General features: G+C 36.1%; 1 protein-coding gene across 1 annotated transcript in view; it reads left to right on the forward strand.

The window, feature by feature from the left end:
- LOC123558472 (deleted in malignant brain tumors 1 protein-like) overlaps positions 1–21,092 on the forward strand; it is a 43,894-nt gene that overhangs the window by 16,610 nt on the left and 6,192 nt on the right. Inside the window, exons 6-16 of the mRNA XM_053543776.1 lie at positions 7,364–7,514; positions 8,226–8,386; positions 10,074–10,233; positions 11,384–11,556; positions 14,368–14,418; positions 14,804–14,954; positions 15,357–15,523; positions 17,016–17,075; positions 17,800–17,953; positions 19,008–19,180; positions 19,590–19,658. Of these exons, the coding sequence (XP_053399751.1) occupies positions 7,364–7,514; positions 8,226–8,386; positions 10,074–10,233; positions 11,384–11,556; positions 14,368–14,418; positions 14,804–14,954; positions 15,357–15,523; positions 17,016–17,075; positions 17,800–17,953; positions 19,008–19,180; positions 19,590–19,658 (1,470 nt within the window). The remainder of the gene's footprint in view (positions 1–7,363; positions 7,515–8,225; positions 8,387–10,073; positions 10,234–11,383; positions 11,557–14,367; positions 14,419–14,803; positions 14,955–15,356; positions 15,524–17,015; positions 17,076–17,799; positions 17,954–19,007; positions 19,181–19,589; positions 19,659–21,092) is intronic.

Here is a 21,092-nt window from a genome sequence, read left to right on the forward strand (position 1 = left end):
TAAACACTCGAGACAGGAATCTTCCACCTGGATGATCAAGCTAAGGCAACAGCACTGAACAAACAGTTTCAGTCTGTTTTTAGCCCCAAATCACCACTAAACCTCGCCTCGCTCAGTAAAATGAAACTAACCCCAGATGGTAATTCAGTCCCTACTATGCCAGATATTAGGATAGGTACAAATGGTATTGAGAAACTTCTCAGCAACCTGAACCCCCATAAGGCCAGTGGTCCTGACAAAATCAAGCCTATAATACTTAAAACACTCTCTGTAGAACTATCTCCCATCCTTGAGGTCATATTCCAGAAATCCCTGGAGGAAGGATCACTTCCATCCCAGTGGAAATCCGCATATGTTGCCCCCATTTTTAAAAAAGGTGATAGGTCAAATCCAGTAAATTATAGGCCAATTTCATTAACATCTGTCCTATGCAAAGTTCTTGAACACATTGTTTCCTCATCAATTGTTAAGCACTTCACCAACCATGGTATTCTGTATGACCTACAGCATGGATTTAGGGGAAAATGGTCATGCGTTACTCAGTTAGTTATGTTAGTAAATGATCTGGTCACTTCAGTCTACAATAAGAAACAAGCAGATCTTTTACTTCTAGATTTTAGTAAGGCTTTCGACAAGGTTAGCCATGAGAAAATCCTACTAAAATGCATGAATATGGAGTCAGAGGTAACACACTAAGATGGGTCAAAGGCTTCTTAGATAATAGGATCCAATCAGTAGTCCTAAATGGTACTACCTCTGATGCCATCCCAGTATCATCAGGTGTCCCGCAGGGGTCTGTACTTGGTCCCCTGCTCTTCCTAGCTTACATAAATGACCTCCCACAAAACATCAGTTCCAAAGTCCGTCTGTTTGTAGATGATACGGCAATATATCTAACATTGTCATCTGCAGACCAATCTGTCACTCTCCAAAATGACCTAAAACTTCTAGAAAAGTAGGAGTTGGAGTGGGATATGGAGTTCAACCCCTCCAAGTGTCAAGTGATCCACGCCTCTAGAAGGAAACATCCTATCCCTACCCAGTATTACCTACATGGAGTCCAACTTGAATCGGTCAGCTCAGCTAAATACCTAGGCTTGGATATCTCAAATGACCTGTCATGGGACAATCACATAAATAGGTTAACCAAAAAAGCTAACCAAACCCTAGGGTTCTTACGAAAAAACATTAAGGTCAAATCCCAACCCATTAAGACCATTGCTTACCAGACTCTAGTCCGACCCCACCTAGAATATGCCTCCGAGGTATGGTCGCCCCACACCCAAACCCAGATAGACCAAACTGAAAGCGTCCAAAGGAGAGCCGCCCGTTGGATCAAGACTGACTACGGCCGTACTTCTAGTGTAACAGATATGCTACACTCCCTAAACCTTCGTCGACTGGATTTAAGGCGTATAGATTCTAGGTCATCACTCTTCTATAAGACTCATCATGATCTGGTTGCTATCCCAATCGTAGCTTACCTTACCCCAATGACCCGATGTGTCCGCTATGGCCATTCCCTAAGTTATAGGTTAATTACTGCAACCACTGACTATTACAAGTTTTCTTATTTTCCGAGAACTGTGTACCATTGGAACCAACTTCCCCCCAGTGTCGCCCACCTCCCTACCCTAGAGCAGTTCAGTGCCGCAGTTTGCAGCCTTGAACATATCTCGCCCTAGTTATCCTGCAAACTCAAAAACGTCTACGTCCCTGCAAGGGGTTTGACGGTTACGGAAGATAGATAGATTTTCAGATTATCACGTGTGAAACAGTTTGCTGCTGCTTAAGTATACGGCCAACGGTCGTACGGGATAATATGGAACCATCTCGTCCATAAAACATTTTATACTAATAAAATACATAAATAATATAATGAAGTTATTCTCAAAATAGAACTATAATGTCGTTTTAAAATGTAAAATCAAATATGGCCGCCGAGCACTGGCTGTGGCTTCGTCCTCACGCATGTATGATCGTGACTTTAAAGTATCAAAAGGCACACGCTTTAGTCGGACGACATGAAATTTCATCCAAGCATGGTGTGCTTGAAAGATTTACAAGTATCGATTTAAAGAAAATATTTCTTTAAAGGCATAAGTTTGTACTGGCATAATTATAAAAGTAAATTATCATCAATTTGAAATGTAAATGTTTTCGTCCGTTGCTGTCCGTCGTTCACAGTTTCCTAACCTAATCAGAATGTGACTATAAACTCTTGGCAGATTATGAAACTGTGTCATCTTGGCTCAAACACTAGGTGACTAGGTCAAATCATAGAAAAACCTGATAAACATTCTAGATTCCACATTTTCTAATTGGTCTATGATAGAACTGGCCAGAAATGTTTGTCTTTATATACATCAAACTGGATTATCACGGGTCAAAAATTAATGTCGCTCGGTAAAGTTACAATGTATATATAATTTTATCACATGTTTGACGTCGCGGGAGTGTATTAAAGCCATTAAATAAAAATGATAATACACTAGTGTAATAAAGCTTTGACGTCGACGTCATTTATAGTGTAAGCGACGTCGGTCAAATTGTCTTGTTTATAATCCTTGGACGAGGTAAGAAAATTCGGACACATTGTAGGAATAATTCGGACTTGTTTTTAAAAAGGTAAAATTCAAACATCTTCAAAAGAATTAAAATTTAATTCATTCAATAATTGGTTCAAGGTAAAGATAGATCATGTACAAACTTTATAGCAATTCTAGTACAGGGAGTCTGCAATCTTTCTTAAAATTGCCTTGCAATGATATCGTTGTTGTTTGCAGCCTCAGATGTTCAATTGTACTTTATTATAATGATGGTACGTACAGTAAAAGATTACTGTAAGAGTCTGTAACAATAATAAAACTTCTAAAAATATGGACACAATACTCACATAAAATTCTAAATGCATACACTCGATTATCATTACAGGAAATCGAAATTACTGCAACTGATACGAGAAAACAATAATTACCAGAATCCTGTATCCAAGTATACACTTTATAATTTATAATAAGTTGTAAAACTTATACAATAAAGTTTTCATTTCAATCGGACTGATTCTGAAATCAGTCCATTCACTTAGAACAGCTGGAGAAGAATGCCCAATAGATGAGAGTGTGGTGAGAAGTAGATATTTCGCGGGGTTAGCAAAGTTATGTTGGGTCAGGCACGTGAAATTTAGTGAACTCTCACTCACAATTCCTTTCCTTCTTAACGCGCTCCACCCCTGATTATTAATCAGACACGTATACATGACGCCACAGATCAATAGCAAAGACAACACAATATTTACAGGGACGGATATAGGATGGTGCGCTGCATCGCATGTATCTAAAAGAATATAATGTTTGATCTAAGTTCTATCATAATATGACCAGGGCTACATATATCAATTTCACAAAAGAGACATAAATTAGCTTTAGGTTGGGAGAACATATATAATAATTGTGCCGTTCCATGAGAAAACCTGTATTAGTGACATGATATTATTATTGCATAATATTTAGTTTAAAATACTGGAAAATCAATGTTTTTTCTTGTGTTCATGCAGAAACAAGTATATTGTAATACAGTTATTTCAGGCAAAAACAAGTCTTACTTGTGTTGTCATGGCAACAGACATTCCAAAGAACCCGTGCACCATGATAATACAGAGGTGATAAAAGGCCCGATATGAAAGCAATAATATACAGTTAAGTTATTTTTCAATAAGATCATTTTAAACTGTTCCTAAATATTCAAACGTATGATGTTTAGCAAGTGATACGCAACATTTGGTTCATTAATGACTTTAAAAATAAAGGCCATGCACGGCGACGTTATACAGCTGGCATGATGTTTTTAACGTCACGTCTCAAAATGCCTTCGGTGACTTACTTAAGAAATAATTTATAGCAAAAGAGTGTTTTAACACTATTTACGCACGATGGGCGGTTGGTTATAGGTCGGGCGTAATAATTTCACGAGGGCTCAGCCCGAGTATTATTATTCGCACAACGCATTACCACCCGAGTGTATAAATAATGTTAAAACGCGGCTTTGCTATAAATTATTTCGATTCTAATATGCCTTAAATCTAACTCAGAAGATAAAAATTAAATGAGCCGCGCCATAAGAAAACCAACATAGTGGGTTTGCGACCAGTATAGATCCAGACCAGCCTGCGCATCCACGCAGTCTGGTCAGGATCCATGCTGTTCGCTTTCAAAGCCTATTGCAATTAGAGAAACAGTTACTGTTAGCGACCAGCATGGATCCTGACCAGACTGTGCGGATGCGCAGGCTGGTCTGGATCATTGCTGGTCGCAAACCCACTATGTTGGTTTTCTCATGGCGCGGCTCAAATATAGAAGCGCACTTTCTTGGTCGCAACAAAAACATTGACGTCACCGCACGTTAACGTGACGTCCTTCTAGCGCAAGAGTGTTTTTACAGAGAAAAGCATATTAGAATTAAAATTATTGTAATTCTTGAAATAGTGAGGATAATTACTTCACATTTTCATATTTGAAAGGTAAAAGAATGTTCTTAATGAAAATTGTATTACCTCAATTTTGATTTGTTGTCACTAATACAGGTTTTCTCATGGAACGCCCCGTATATTTAACAAATAATCTAGGCCTTCTAGTTGTTTATCGTCTGATTTACCACGGTTCAGAGTTCAGATGCGTAGGAATTGAACCAAGAGGGCGTGAGCCCGAGTGGTTAAATACTGAAGCACCTGAACGATGAACCGTGGTAAATTAGACGATAAATCACAAGAAGGCCTAGATTGTTTTCATTCTGACATGCTCATTGATATATTTTTATAAATATTATGCTGGACTTCATTTACGCGAGGAGTAATGTATCAGACGTCATGCGGCAATTTGACGTCGTAACTGACGTCATAATGCTCTCGCGCGTTAACCGTTGTTTATCGCAGAATATACAGAGCTTGATTTCCTTCTTTGTTTAACTGGAAATCAAACCTAGTCATGTTAGAATTGACTTTAAAACTGTACGAATTATAACGATGTCCGAATTTACCCGGACCCCCTAAACCATAGAAAGCCATATTTTCTACATGAAACTTAGTCAGAACATTTCTCTTTACAAATTGTAGAAAATATCTAAACTCAGGTTATCTACAAAATATAACTGGGACACTAGGTCATATCACAGAATAACACTAGTTTAGCACTAGGTAGGCAATGTTTTCTCTTTGATCTATATGGCATTCAGCTAAAACATTTGTCTTCCTGAAGTCTAGATCAATTTAAATATTGCGTTGTCTGGGAAAGTCACTAGCTCTATGTCAGTAAAACTTTGTTAACCATCTAGATACCTAGTGGGCTATTTTTTACCACGTATCAAACTCGTCTGACATTTTGTTTCGACAAATATTCTGACCAAGTTGCAATACGATTGAGCCAGATTTGTGATCTCAGAAGTGTTCAAAGCGAAACTGATTACGACGGATGGCGACGACGGACGAACACTGCTCGCGATCACGCTAGCTTACGTTGCTCAATTTGTCTCAGATGTAACTGCTAAATTTGGAGAACATTTCAGTAAAGTGTAATATCGGTAAATTACACACATTTGGCGATATGTATAATACTAATTGCCTCTGTCAGAACAGACGCTATGATAAAATCCAATTGTGTGTAGTCATGAAAAATATGCTTATATACTTCTTCTGATGCTAAAATGCAGCATGTGTGTACACTAACCTTACTGCTTATAAAGTCAAGATTTTTATGACAAAATTATTTATTGCACACCGGACTGGCGTTTCCGTTGATTTTACCCATGCCGACAAAACCCATCTGGCACAGAAGACTCTCGTGCTGTTAATGACAACTAGCGATTCATGCATTGGTTATATATAGTTTATGTAAAATACGAAAAAATCTGGTACCTTGACAGTGTTTCTCCGTTCCTTAATAGTATATTTCTCAAATCAAAATACAGTCAAAATGCAAGCCTCGTTACTGCCAAATGCGCATGTGCCCTCGGGACGGATATTTCTATCTGATTCGTAAACACACGAAAGATATTCAAGGCTTATTCTTGTATCAATATTCTAAGAGTTTTTGATTTTAAAAATCTATTATCATCCTCAGTCAGCTCTTAGAAATGCAAATTCATTCCCAAGGGCCAAGACTAAAAATGTTAAAACAATGACATGTTTACGACAATGAAGGAAATGTTTATTGTTGTTTAAATACAGAGAAACAACATTGCAGCAGAATTTCAAGGAACATATTACAATCCTTATATTATTTCAGATATCGTTTTTATCAGTATGTGATTTTTTTTAGTCTCTGCATTTATTTCATCGGCTCGAGGTCAATGACACACAATGCACATTTGTGTTACTACAGAAAGAAGCTTGAAAGTCTCGAACGGAATTAATTTATTCGGGACTTTTCGCACAGTTTTTCGTCAGTCTAGGGGCCTCCGTGGCCGAGTGGTTAAGGTCGCTGAATCCAAATCACTTGCCCCTCATCGATGTTGGTTCGAGCCTCACTCGGGGCATTGAATTCTTCATGTGAGGAATCCATCCAGCTGGCTTACGGAAGGTCGGTTGTTATACCGGGTGCCCGCTCGTGATGAAATAATGCACGGAGGGGCACCTGGGGTCTTCCTCCACCATTAAAGCTGGAAAGTGGCCATATGACCTATCATGTGTCGGTGCGACGTTAAATCATTTAAAAAAAATTCGTCAGTCAAATAAAAAGATAAACATTTAAAAATACGTTTGATTCAAAGCTGTTGTATTGTTATTGTGAAAAGAAATTTGATAATAAAGTGATATTGAAACATAAACTATATCAATTGAGTTATGTTCTTACTGAAATTCTGGATGTAAACGTGACCATACCTGAACTTTGTGTAAAGACGATCATTTGAAAGTTTTTATTTATTGTATCTAAGAAATGGCTTTGAAACATTTAAACACATGAGTGTGAACTGTCTCTACATGTATACGTGCTGAACAGAAGGAAAATAAATACTTAAAAGTGGCAAAACTGGTCATTTCTTGGACATTCGTATGTTGGGTGTAAGAAAAAAAGCATTCCTTGTAAACTCTAGTGTACGATGAGATAGCCTGTTTTGATTGTCTAAATTACTGAAAAACATCGTAACAGAGCAAGCAATTTGTAAATCAGTCTAAAGGAAATCCATGCAGATCTTCGAAGGTTTGCGCGACGAGTACCTAACCTTTAATAAACCAGATTATCAATAAAGAAATTAGTGTAAAATACGAAACTGGTTACAGTGTATTAGCACTACTAATCGAATGATCTATTATAAAATGAGAAAATTGAAGTATGATTAAAACCTGATTTTTTTCTTCAAATTCATTCAGATACAGACGTTCGTCTTGCCAACGGGCCAAATGAGTTGCACGGGCAACTACAGGTCGAGTATAAAGGAAGATGGATGGATGTTTGCTCTGATGGATTTGGTCCCAACGAAGCACGTGTTGCCTGCAAGATGATGAACAATGGTACTGCTGTGTAAGTAAATCGTAGATCGTTATGCTGAAGTACACGGTGACTGATGTAAAAAAACGTTGTGTTTGATTGATTATTAGATGGTGGCTGTGAAGATGAACCATTATGTAGTATTGCAAATATATGCTCCAGATGCAACTTCGGATAGTTTTTGGAAAGTGTTGTCCAATAGAAAAAGAGTTTAAACATCCATTTTCCAACAAAACTCTTATGGTTTATGAAACTCTGATAGTCTTTTACATTAAAGATTGATCTATTATCCTCCACACATAGAAATTATGCCTTCGGCAAAAATAGTTAATAGCTAATGGATAAACGGTTTGTCAATTAATAACTGCCAACGCTTTAATGTATTTCTAAAAACTCCACACTCACGCAAACAAATCTTTACTGCAGATATGATATGCAGAATACATGTATATGTTGAGCGCAAATAAGTCTGCGCTATTTACCAAACGCGCAGCGCATATACTACAAATTTTTGTACGTTGGTTATATGCGCAACGATTTACCAAATGCGCAGATTTGCTATATGCGCGTAACATATACATCTAGTCTCTGCTGTGATTTGTTAGAAAGATAGGTAAGGGATCGTCTTGCTGATAGTACAGGTTTTAGTCTAATTTTCGTTACACAGGCGTTGCAGTGATGTCTTGTGAGATGAATGACAGAACTGTAAAAGTAATATATGAAATATTTAATTATATATTTCAGCCCTGGTACCATTACTCATAGTTATCACTCGCATGGCAACTACTTTTATACCGTAAATCAGTTAAAGTGTACAGGGAGCGAGGACGACTTGTCACAATGCTTGTCAGATACCTGGGGATATTCCAGATGTTCTAACATATATGTGATGACTTTAGATTGCAGTAAGTTATCCTAAACGCTTTCACAACCATTTGAAAAAAAAAAACAACATTTTTTGAAGAAAATGTACGACGAAAAGTAAGGTTTACGTTTCCTTTGCTTTCTTGGTCAGTCTAAGGTTTTCCTCTGTCGCAACACTGAGAGTAAGCAGTCAAACATATTAGCCACTACACTGATAATAAAGAATTTGTAACAAAATTTCAGACTTTCACTTTATGTGATTGTGACAAATGCCAGTCTATTTTACAAATTTTCTCAAAGAACTGATTCTTATATGATATCGGACCTAGGTTACGGATTGGCTACAACAATTAGAATTGAAAAATGGATATCATGCATAGTCTAGGAGCTAGTTCTCTTTTATGATTTAGCTCTCCTTACCGTATAGTGCTCATGGTAAGCCTTAAGGATCGCCGTCCGTTCCGTATGTCCGTGTTCACAATTTGCTTCAAGCAAACCGCTTGATGCAATTTCTCTAAAGTTAGCCAGAAGCATCCAGGCATGGAGATCTATGGTGGCATATTTCAGTCACGAGAATCACGATACTTCAAAAAAATTATCTTGATAAAGCCATGTTTTCTGAAAAGATTATCTCAAAGTGGAAGGTTTCCTGGAAATATTATTGCGATAATTTACATTATTTTCTCGATATCTTTTGTGTAAGTGCCCACAACTGCCATTTATTAGCTAGCTAGATAACCTTTCCCGATACTTTCAGAAGTTATCTTAATATTTCGAACTTTTTTGAAAAGTTTATCGAAAAAGCCTTATTTTCCTGGAAATAAAAGGTATATCGAGAAAAAATACTTTATTGCGATAATGTTTTCAGAAAAATGCACAGCTTTGCTGGAAAGTTTAAAATATTATCATGATAGTTACCGAGCAGTTCATGGCAGTTCCAAGCATTAACGCGAAATTTTGCGTCACAATATTTTCAGGAAATGACTAAAAATATATCGAAAATATTATTTATTGCTGAAATTGTTTTCAGACAAAAATGCACAAATTTCCTGGAAAGTTAACACATTATCGTGATAGCTACCTAGCTTTCTCGTGGCAGAAATATGCCACCATAGAGATCTCTTTAATTTTTAGATGGTTCCGATTAGGAGAGATCGTGTTTGTATACAAATCCATAGCATTTTCTATTTTTAGAACTGATAAGACATTGGTCATGTGGGCAGACGCCGAAAGTCATGTCGTTTGTAAAAAGTGATGTTTTTCTAACGGCCTAATTTTTCTTAAAACACAAATTATATAAATAATTTTGGATCAATGGAAAGCTTATAAAACAAGCAATTTATTAATTAATTTTAATTATTATTTTCGAAATAAAATGGATTAATTAAGAACACTTAACTTACAGCGTTTTTCTAAAAGTTTTGAACATCACTTCGCCGCTATTAAAAATAAATGTCACTTAGAACGGGTATTCATTTAAAAAAGATATTTGAATACGAAAATATGAAAATTGTAAATATTTAAAAACCTTTCAAATTTTGAAAATCGATAAATGAGCGAAAAAGTTATTCAAATTAAAAAATTCCGATCCCATACATGTTTTGCCACCCACCAGATAAACAGATGTTTAATGCGTGACGTCTCGGCGATCTGTGAAGTACTATATGGTCGGCAGCGTTCTTGGAGTATAGCCGTTTTGTGTTGGACTTACATTTTGTCTTACTTCAGACCCTGTAAGATTAATGGACTCTCAGAGCAGTTCTTACACAAACCAAGCCGGTCGACTTGAAGTTTATTCTAACGTGACTGATACTTGGGAAACAGTTTGTGACTACAACTTTGGATCTGCCGACGCCCGTGTCATCTGTAGAATGTTAGGATACAAAAGGTATATATTACCACATGCAGAGTCTTTCATGAAATTTGATACGAAGACAATATATTTTCAGCATCTGTATAGATCTATTTCATACATATTGAAGTATAACTCAATGAGGAATGAAAAGATTTCGCTGAAATCCGGAATATACAAAGATGGTAATTATAACAGATGATAATAATATCTGTCATGTGTTTACGAATCGGATAGAATATCCGTCCCGAGGGCATCTGCGCATTGGGCGGTAACGACGCTAGCTGAGTTACCGCCAACGCGCAGGTGGCCGAGGGACGGATATTTCTATCCTATTCGTAAACACATGATTGGTATTTTTCTTGCATATCGTATACATATAAGCATTTTATTCTGACAGATTTTGTTTTTAACATATCTACCGTATTTTAGGGAAAAAAATAAATAAAAGAAAAGAAATAAAGCTATTAGAAATGCACTCTCTATTGTAGTAGGATATGTACACAAAGCACGGGAAATTATGCAGAAGTGACGTCATGACGTTTCACTGACGCACAATGACAAAGTTCCCCTTTAGTTTTATCGTTTGTAGCCAAACGGTATGTTCTTACCGTAAAATAACGTATTTTGAATCGAGAAATATACTATAAGGAACGGAGAGAAACCATCAAGGTACCTAAGTTTTTTTCGTATGTTACATATTCAATGCATGAATCGCTAGATCTAGTTGTCATTAACAGCACGAGAGTCATCTGGCAGGGGGTGCCAGATGGGGTTTGCCGGCATGGGTAAAAACACCGGAAACGCCAATCCGGTGTGTAAGAAATAATATTCTGTTATTACATTACGTTTCCGTATATACCGGAAAATAAGTTTTACGTTATGACAGTTATGACAGAGAGAAAGTACAAAGCACAATAACTACAACTCAATTTTGAATATCATATCTCTTCTTTGTACTTAACTGTTTATTTTTTCAACCATTAAACAATTTGTCACAATGATATGTATCAATGAGAGGAAGAGCGTAACACAAGAATTGTAAATCTACTTTAAGTACCTCCTGAATACTCTCTTCTTGTATTTAATTTTTCAAAGCCCCTTCGAAGAGCATCCATTATTTCCACCGACAGCAACCGACAACCTTGTTTTTGTTTATGAATTTTAATCTTTCCATTATTATTAGCGGATATCCACGTGTGGTAAATGGGCAGTATCCAGGTGGACATGGGGATATAATGGTCGACTACCTACGTTGCCGAGGTTACGAATATGATTTATCTGAGTGCCCGACTTATAGAAGGTACCACTACTGCAGTCACTCGGACGATGTTGGCGTAGAATGTTACAGCGATTACAGTAATATATTTGAATTATATGTGTTGCATTATCCTGAGTAGTTTGAAAAAGTGCACTGAGGCCCGTATTATGCAAGTCATCGCCTGATACTTATGATCATAATGAACTTAGATCATCGATTTGCCGAATCGCCATAAAGTGTTGAGTATGTGCATTTCCACATGCCAAGGTGCCAAGGTATAATGCCCATGCAAGTACGTAGAATACATGTACATCTCTATCTATCACACTATTTATAATTCCCTACATAAATTACCGTCAGTTGGTAAAACATCATGTTGCCGTATCAAGGAATGCAATATTAGAAAGTGTACCAAGAAGTCACCATTATTTTTTAAGTACCTTTAAACGCTATATATAGCTTTTATCAACATATTAAAACTAATAGGCACATTAATTCCTGTAGAGTTCTTGAATTCATAACTTTATCATGACATCACAGTACATTAGGGGTTCTAACTGACCAATCAGAGAGCTGCATTTTCGAGTACCTGCCAGTTTCCACTTGGGTATAACGAAGTATATTTACAATGAACATATAGTGACTTTAGAAATAAATATCACACTATTTTAGAAATCAAATTAAGATCTTTCACTGCACATGCCCCAGATGATGCTACAAACAACAAAACATTGAAGTTTCATTGAAATATTATATTGATTTAATACCTTTATTTCAGTTAAAAGTTTGAGATTTTACACAGGGAGTCTATGATAAAGTCCGAGTAAAATGTAATCAATACCCAAGTGAAATAAATATCATTCTTCAATGTTTTGGACATGTTAAAGTTATGAATTGAATCTCTGACAAAAACGTAACAAAGTAACGTAAGTCACGCATACATTATTTATCGGGAATAGGCTTCATTCTCGTGAAATTTACCAGAGATTAAAAAAAGACAACAACAAAAAAAACCCCAAAAACATATCTGTATTGTTCATTATTGTTCATTATGAGACACTGATACATCAGAAATTGTATAACGTATAATAAGGATGGAAATAGATGATTGCATTAATATAATCAATAAAACCCAATGTCACGTGATTACTTACACATTGGGTTTAATTATAGTTATCATAAAATTATGCTTCACTTATGAATTAAAAGGCAGTAAAACCTTTTTGTTTAGTTTTTATATTTTCTGATTTTCAAGCTACGCTGTAACTGCCTCATTTGTAATGTTATTCCACCTGTATATATTCTCATCAAGCGAGATGGTGACGGTGTTACGCACACCTATTTTATTTTGAATATTTCTATCAAACTTTATATCGTTTATTGGTAAATGATGCAGAATAAACGCATCATTGACACCTAAAGGAAAAACACCACAGTTTTACCATAGTGCATCCAACCGGGAGAAAATAAATAAATATAATAATAAAAAAAGCCATTTTATCCCCTCCCCGCAATATTTTTTTTTGTGTCCGCCCGTTCAAGTTCGTGTCGGACATACCTCAAAAAGTATTTAACTCAGAGTAATAATTTTTACTAGATTCAGCATGTAAAGTTGTGCAGCTTATGTTTTAATTTGGATTTAATACAGCCCTTATGGCCCTTGACATATGCTTGAAAAGAGTTTAAAAATTTGTGTCGCATGTAGCTCAAAAAGTATTTGACGTAGGATTATGAAACAATATAGGCTTATTATTCAACATGTGAATTTATGCATCTTGGGTTTTTGTTTAGGATTTCTGTCAATCAGACCAGAGTTATGGCCCTTGATTTAGTCAAAAATGTGAATTTGGGCATAAAAGTTAGTATCGCATGTATCTCAAAAATTTAAAGTATTTGACATGAGTCATAAAACATTAGAGGGGTGTTATAGAGCATGCCATGTGAAGTGGTGCACCTGTTATGGTGTTCTGTTTTGGATTTCACTCAGCCAGACCAGAGTAATGGGCATTCACTCAGTGAAAAATACATGTAAAGTGCTTAAAAGTTTGTGTTGCATGTATTTTAAAAGACATTTCACAATGAGACATGAAACCAAGTACTGTGACAGGAAGTGGAAGCTCCAGTATCCTGTGGACACACATCAAGTTTTCATTACAATTAACCGTGGTAAATGTATTATTTATTTTCATACTTTCAGTTATAAAGCATCAAACAGGGTAAACACAAAACGCATTCTGATTGTGAGTTGAAAATGTTAAGCATAAACCTTGTGCCATTCAGGAGAAAATTACAATTCATACATTGATACCATGTATACATTTCTTATAAAGATTTTTTTCACTAAAGGATTTATGGCCGACTTATGACAATAACGTCTGCAGTCACTACCTTTTCATTGACAGAAGTATGAAATACAATTGATTCCTTTCAAAAGTGGAAATAGTAAAAAAAATCATACTGAAGTATACATTATATTCCTCATATTTCTTTGTGTGAAAACCAGATCGAATGTTCAACGTACACCTTATCGTGGATTTGATGTTTGATTTCAATATGAATGTTTAAAGAAAAGCATTTAAAATTGGTCAGATTTCATAAAAAAGGACTCGGCGCATTATCATGACGGCATTGACTGGAGGCTGGTAAATAAAACTCAAAGATGTAACCATAAATATGATATTAAAACAATTTCAATTTTCATCATTTTTGCTGGCGTGTTTCGGTCTAAAGTGCACCTGTCTCTTTAATATATTTTTTTTTTCTGTTTAAATTCCGATTTCAGCTGGCATACCTTTCCAGTTAATTTGTTTGATGCCATATTATGACTAAGTTAAATAATAAATTCAACGTTTATTCATGAGATATTGCCGCTGTAATAAATATTCTACGAGGGATTGCTTTATTTCCAGATGGTTACGTTACACATTCGTTTTATGACGCAACCCCGACCACCCAAACAGGTAGGGGTTTATCTAAAATTCATTTGACAAATGATACCACAGTGAAATTTCATTGTATTACTTCAAATGATATCATATATGTTTAGTAAGGGATGCATTTATTTGCCTGTCGTGTAAAGTTGGATCAAACTAGGATAATCAGAAGAGCAGCACCTTGAAAGAGTTTTTTTTCAGATTCAATCATAATTATTAGATACTATAGACAAACATATCTCTAGAGTAGTTAAATAGAATCTAAAATTCTGCCAAATTTAATAAATTACCAACAACACGGCTTTGATCGTTTGTGTAATAATTTGGTTTATTTTGAAAAGAAAAATGGGGTTACGTTTTGGCATATATATTCCCTTGCAGTCATTAACACTTTTGTCATATTTTACTCAAGAATCGAGTCTGAGACTGGTTAACGGAAACGGTCGATCTGGACGTGTAGAGGTATATTATCATGGACAGTGGGGAACAATCTGTGACTCAAATTTTGACCACAACGATGTGCAGGTCATTTGTCGTAGCCTTGGCTTGTATCGGGGTAGTAGGTAAGAAAACCTCAGGAGCAGTTCACGAAAACTTCGTGAAATTTCTACATGCTAGCTAAGATGATAAATGCGAATGTTAGTTCCGATACAATGCGATGTTGTATTGACGTGATGGATGAGCGATTGGCCTGAAAAACGTGTATCACAGGATCATGAGAAATCAGTAGATATCACAGAATAACGTTAAATAAGAGTGTGATGGTATCTACGTAACAATTCAGGGACGTTGGAAGTATATATGTGTCAAAATATAAATATTCAAACAAACTCTGTATACTTATAATATGGTATAAAACTCTGTGACATTTTATAATTCAATAGTCTTTTTTGATTGCATCTCTTTTAATTTCTATAACAACTTAAAAATATAATATTAACTGACTTGAAGAAAACTTTTTGTAGCTATGGAGTTGCTTATTATGGAGCACATTTTGGCGAAGGAGAAGGGAATGTGGTTATTGAAGACCTTCAGTGCAGTGGGAATGAACGTCATCTGTCTCACTGTAGATCTAAAACCTGGCTATCAAACGGATGTGACCATAGCAGAGATGTAGGTGTAGACTGTTATGGTACGTATAATAAATAATTCAGGAGACTGTGTTACATTTGAGATTGTTTAATTTTGACTAATGTTTGCGGTCAAATCGAATCGCTAATTCAAAACTTCCATGAATATTAAAAAAAAGTCAATATATACCCTGAAATACCGCATGTATTAAACTAACAAATTCAAAACCTGTATTCAGCTCCCGTCAGATACGGTAGATTATTATCAGCAATGGCGTTATGACTACGTTTCAATCTTCCATGCGTCAAACCATTGAGTCATAGAAACAGTACCTTGATATACAATGACGCATTCGACTCTCGTTAATTTTGCCTGAAAGGATCACACTCGTTGGATCCAGGCCTAGCAAAGACAACTCGAGCCGAATACAGCATACCTTTTATCTCCAGTGATATAGTCAGCTGCGAAAATTGAATTCTTTATAACTGGAATAATTATGTTGTCTAGAAAACTGCAAAACACAAGCAACGCCAAAGTTTAATATAAAGTATTATCATCTTTGAATGCTCGCCTCCTGGTATTTCTTCACTGTTTGCTGCTTAAAAGTTGAAAAGAACATAATTGGCCTGTTTTCATTGAAATATTAGCTTGTCTGGTAATGAAAAATGTTTTTGAAACTTGAGCGTCGGTGCCGGCGATTTCGTCGGCTAAGATTTTTGTTTGGATCCATTTTTTCTCAAAAACTATATGAACTATAACTTTGAAACTTTGCACACTTGCTAAGCATTACTAGATAACTAAGTAGGCCAAGAACATAACTGTCCTATGCATTTTGTAAGAAATGTATCCATATTTGTAGTTATCAAAAATGAATTTCTTGGTTAAAGTTTTGTTAAGGTTCACCTTTCTTTTCTACTTTAAGAACAATAGGTTTGAATATTTGAAGACTTCTTTGTCATTAGATGAATTAGTTGTCCGAGAACCATAACTTTCGCTTTAATCATGTCAGAGCTGGAAGTTCAGGGTGTAGATTTCAGTTTAGGTCCACTTTTTCTTGAATACTGCAAGAGCTATATAGCCTTGAAACTTTGTACACTTATTAATTAGTGTGGGTCAAGAACCAAAATTCTGTCTAGCATTTTGTCAGAATTATTGCCTTCTTTAACTTGAAAAATTGTTACTTTTTGTTTAGGTTTACTTTTCTTGAACACTATAACGTTGAAACTTTATTCATAGTTTCCTCATCAATGGGTAAGTAAGTAGAGCCAAGAACTATAACTCTTTTCTTGCATATTATCTTAGGTCGAGCACTTATAGACAAGTGTTGGCACCCGCAGCTGATGCTCTTGCGGTTTAGTAACGATTTCAATACATGAACAACAGCTGTGAGACGGTTATTGATTCAGTTAAGTTTTTCGATTCCGTCCATTAGACGGAAATAAACTCTTTGAGTCATTCAAAGTTTTCTGTGACAAATGTTTAAGAATTTTACCTATTTGTATATATCCTTTAACTCTAGAGTAAAAAAAAAAGATAAGATATTTACTTTTTAGCATACAGATATGGCCAGTACACAACACAAGCTTATGGAGTGATCAGCAGTGGAAAGTATGGTACAATACCTTTTTCACAAATGCATTCATTTTATGTTTTGAACGAATTTTATATTTCAACAGCATTATAGATTGAACGAGAAATTTTAAATTGCTACTAAAACGCAAATATTAAATATTTTTCACAGTTAATGATGACGTTTGTTTTATCAATTTTCGTTTGAATTTTGTTCGTGAAGCCTTTTTGCCTGATGAACTTGAGGCCTATTTAATAAATGGTACTTGCATCAATATGTTTTATTCACCATTGTTATATTACAAGTCAATAGTGTCTGTGTGTGTGTGTGCGCGCGCGTGTGTGTGTTCGGGTTTAACTTTTTTTTCAACAATTTTTCAGTCATATAAACGATGGTGTCTACTTGTATCAGTGAGCACAATGCCCAACTTTATAGTGCTACCTCACTGGAATACCACGCAGTTGACACGTGACATGATATCCCACCCAGTCACATTATACTGACACTGCACTGACCAGTCCTAGCACTATCCTCTGAATACTGAGCGCCGAGCGAGGAAGCTACTAGTACCATTTTTTATGTATTTGGTATGACGCGGCCAGATTCGAACCCACGACCTCCCGCACCACTCGAAGCGGGCGCTCTACCACTAGGCTATTGAGGCGGTAAAAGTCAATAGTAGTTCAATCAGGAACCAGCTGAAGTGCCTGATCATGACTGTATATTCAGATCTAGATGAACAAACAAGATTTAACCTCTTTTTCCAGAAGGAGCAATTCGTCTAGTAAATGGATATAATCGATATTCTGGGCGAGTTGAAGTGTTCTTTAATGGGCAATGGGGTACCATTTGCGATGATAGTTTCGATAGCAACGATGCAAGAGTTGTATGTAGAGTTCTTGGCATAAACTATGGTACAAGGTGAGGAAATCTTGAAAATCAAAAATTTATATTATCCATTAATCCTCTTATACAGACTGAATACGTTTCATAGTTATATTTGCTTTTTTATGAGTGTATAGACTCTTGCAGTTCTCATTTTAGTCTATTAATAAATGTTTACTTTATATTATGTTTATTTCATAAAATACTTAGATAAATGAGGCTCGAAATCGAATTGTTAACCTGGTGTTATGTCATTTTCGCAAAACAAAATATGAAAATCTTTTATCAGAACACAAAAAAAAAGTTATATAATCTCTCTCTCTCTCTCTCTCTCTCTCTCTCTCTCTCTCTCTCATGTGTCTGTTATGTTTGGTACAATTTAACAAATAAAGTACAAAGGTTTGTAAATAAGCTGTGTGCAAAATCCAGAACATCTCTGTTCATCATTTGTGTTGGTGAAATCATATTGATCAGCATAACATCCATATTCACAAAATGCGTTACCACAGCACACACAAGAAGGGATTAACTAGCTGTTAGAGCCAATGCAGTTATCCACATTTGAACTGAGTTAACGACATCTTAGCCACACAATCTTATAGTCATTATTGGCCATTACATGTATTTACGCGATATAGTTTCTGTTAGATAAATTGAATTCTTTTGCATGGTTCTTTCTGATCTACACGAAGAGGAACATATATCCTCTACCTATATATATTCCTTTACATTTAAGCACAATCGCGAGCTAACTGTTCATTTTTCGAATTAACAATAAAATATTCGACCGAAACGTATGAAATCATATTCAAAACAAAACGGAAGTTGTTTTATTGACATTTCCAAATTCTACTAAATTTCCCAAGAGGTTAGACAAACACAACGACTGTAGATATCTCAAATATATAGCACCTTGTTCCAATAAAACTAGCTGGGTATGCAGTGATAACTTTGCATTGTCTAAACTCTGTAAAAGAAGTAGGATTTAGAATGACCTTTCATGTGCACCCGTAAGGTAACTATGAACGGTACCATTGTTAAGTTTAAAATCAAAAGTATTTGAATATTGGTGATTTATTGTATGATTTAGCTATATAAGGGTATACTCCTCTGCTCATTTCGGTGGTGGAACTGGACCTATTACCATAGATGATCTTGACTGTACTGGATATGAATGGGGTCTATCCCAGTGCTCTTCAAGACCTTGGTACAGTCATAACTGTGGACATGGTGAAGATGTTGGAGTAGACTGCAACACTTACTGTATGTTAATTAATTGCTTTTTGTCATTTACATACCTATTAATACATTGTATTTATGTAATACCATATATTGCTTTTTGCCATCAGTCAACATGGTGCAAAAACAAACTAGAAACATCTTTTTCAAACTGAAAGTAAAAAAGTACATGTAACTCAAATATATTCTAGTCATTTAAACTAAGGTTAACCATCAGCTCTTATAAAGATATGTTAGCTGTTGTAGCGTGTATTTCACTCGGGTTCTTTGAGGAAATTTTAATTTCCAGATATTACCGTAGATAGAGAAGAAAACCTATTAATATTTTATGTAATAACAGCTATTGTATATGATAAATTTAACTGTCACTATTAATAACTTTAACCAGTTTTAAAGGCTTGTTAATAAAGTCTGCAAATCTTTATCATTGTAGACACAACAACAATTTATCCTTGGTGGCTGCATACAACACGATACTATTACAGAACAACACAAGCACCAGGTGAGAAACAGTTAAGCTACAAAACGAAGTTAAAACGTCGTATCAATTGTGAATCAATATTAGAAGACTTTAGTAAGGTTCATTTGCTTCGGGAACACAAGACGAATCCAATGTGCATACTGGCCTGGTTCAAAATGTCTGGACATTATACCAAGTATATAAGTATAATTCCCTCCTATGCGTACAAGTGCTCATGTTGAGCTTTTTGGATTGTTGAATATCTGTCGCCCGTCCGTGGTATGTCGTCCACAACGGGCCATAATGCCTTTTTATTGTGACCGCTTGATGTCCGTCATGCGTAGTGCGTCAACAATTTCTAAAAAACATCTTCTTCTTGAACACCACTGAGCAGAATTACACCAATCTTCACAGGAATGATCCTTGGGTGCCCCCCTTTCAAAATTGTTCAAAGAATTGAATTCCATGTAGAACTCTGGTTGCCAAGAAAACCGAAAGGAAAAACTTAAAAAATCCACAAAACCACAGGGCCTAGGGCTTTGATATCTGGTGTGTAGCATCATCTAGTGGTCATCTACCAAAATTGTTCAAATTACCCCCTAGGGTCAAATATGGCCCCGGCCCGGGGCCACATGGTTTATATAGACTTATATAGGAAAAACTTTGAAAATCTTCTTGTACAAAACTACATGGCCGAGGGCGTTGATATTTGCTATGTAGCACCATCTAGTGGTTCTCTAGTAAGATTGTTCAAATTATCCCCCTAGGGGCAAATATGGCCCCGCCCGGGGGTCACACGGTTTATATAGACTTATATAGGAAAAACTTTGAAAATCTTCTTGTACAAAACCACATGGCCTAGGGCTTTGATATTTGGTATGTAGCATCATATAGTGGTCCTCTACCAAGATTGTTCAAATTATCTCCCTAGGGTCAAATGTGGCCCCGCCCCAGGGGTCCCACGTTTTACATAGACTTATATAGGAAAAACGTTTAAAAATCTTCTTGTCTGAAACCACAACACCTTTGGATTGTTGAATGTCTGTCGCCCGTCCGTGGTATGTCGTCCACAACGGGTCATAATGCCTTTTTAGCTCACCTGTCACGAAGTGACAAGGTGAGCTATTGTGACCGTTTGACGTCCGTCGTGCGTCATGCGTAGTGCGTCAACAATTTTAAAAAAAAATCTTCTTCTTGAACACCACTGAGCAGAATTACACCAATCTTCTCGGGAATGATCCTTGGGTGCCCCCCTTTCAAAATTGTTCAAAGAATTGAATTCCATGAAGAACTCTGGTTGCCATGGAAACCGAAAGGAAAAACTTAAAAAATCTTCTTGTCTAAAACCACAGGGCCTAGGGCTTTGATATCTGGTGTGTAGCATCATCTAGTGGTCCTCTACCAATTGTTTAAATTACCCCCTAGGGTCAAATATGGCCACGCCCCGGGGTCACATGGTTTATATAGACTTATATA

The sequence above is a fragment of the Mercenaria mercenaria genome, chromosome 5, assembly GCF_021730395.1.
Source record: "Mercenaria mercenaria strain notata chromosome 5, MADL_Memer_1, whole genome shotgun sequence".
NCBI classification, from domain to species: Eukaryota; Metazoa; Mollusca; class Bivalvia; order Venerida; family Veneridae; genus Mercenaria; species Mercenaria mercenaria.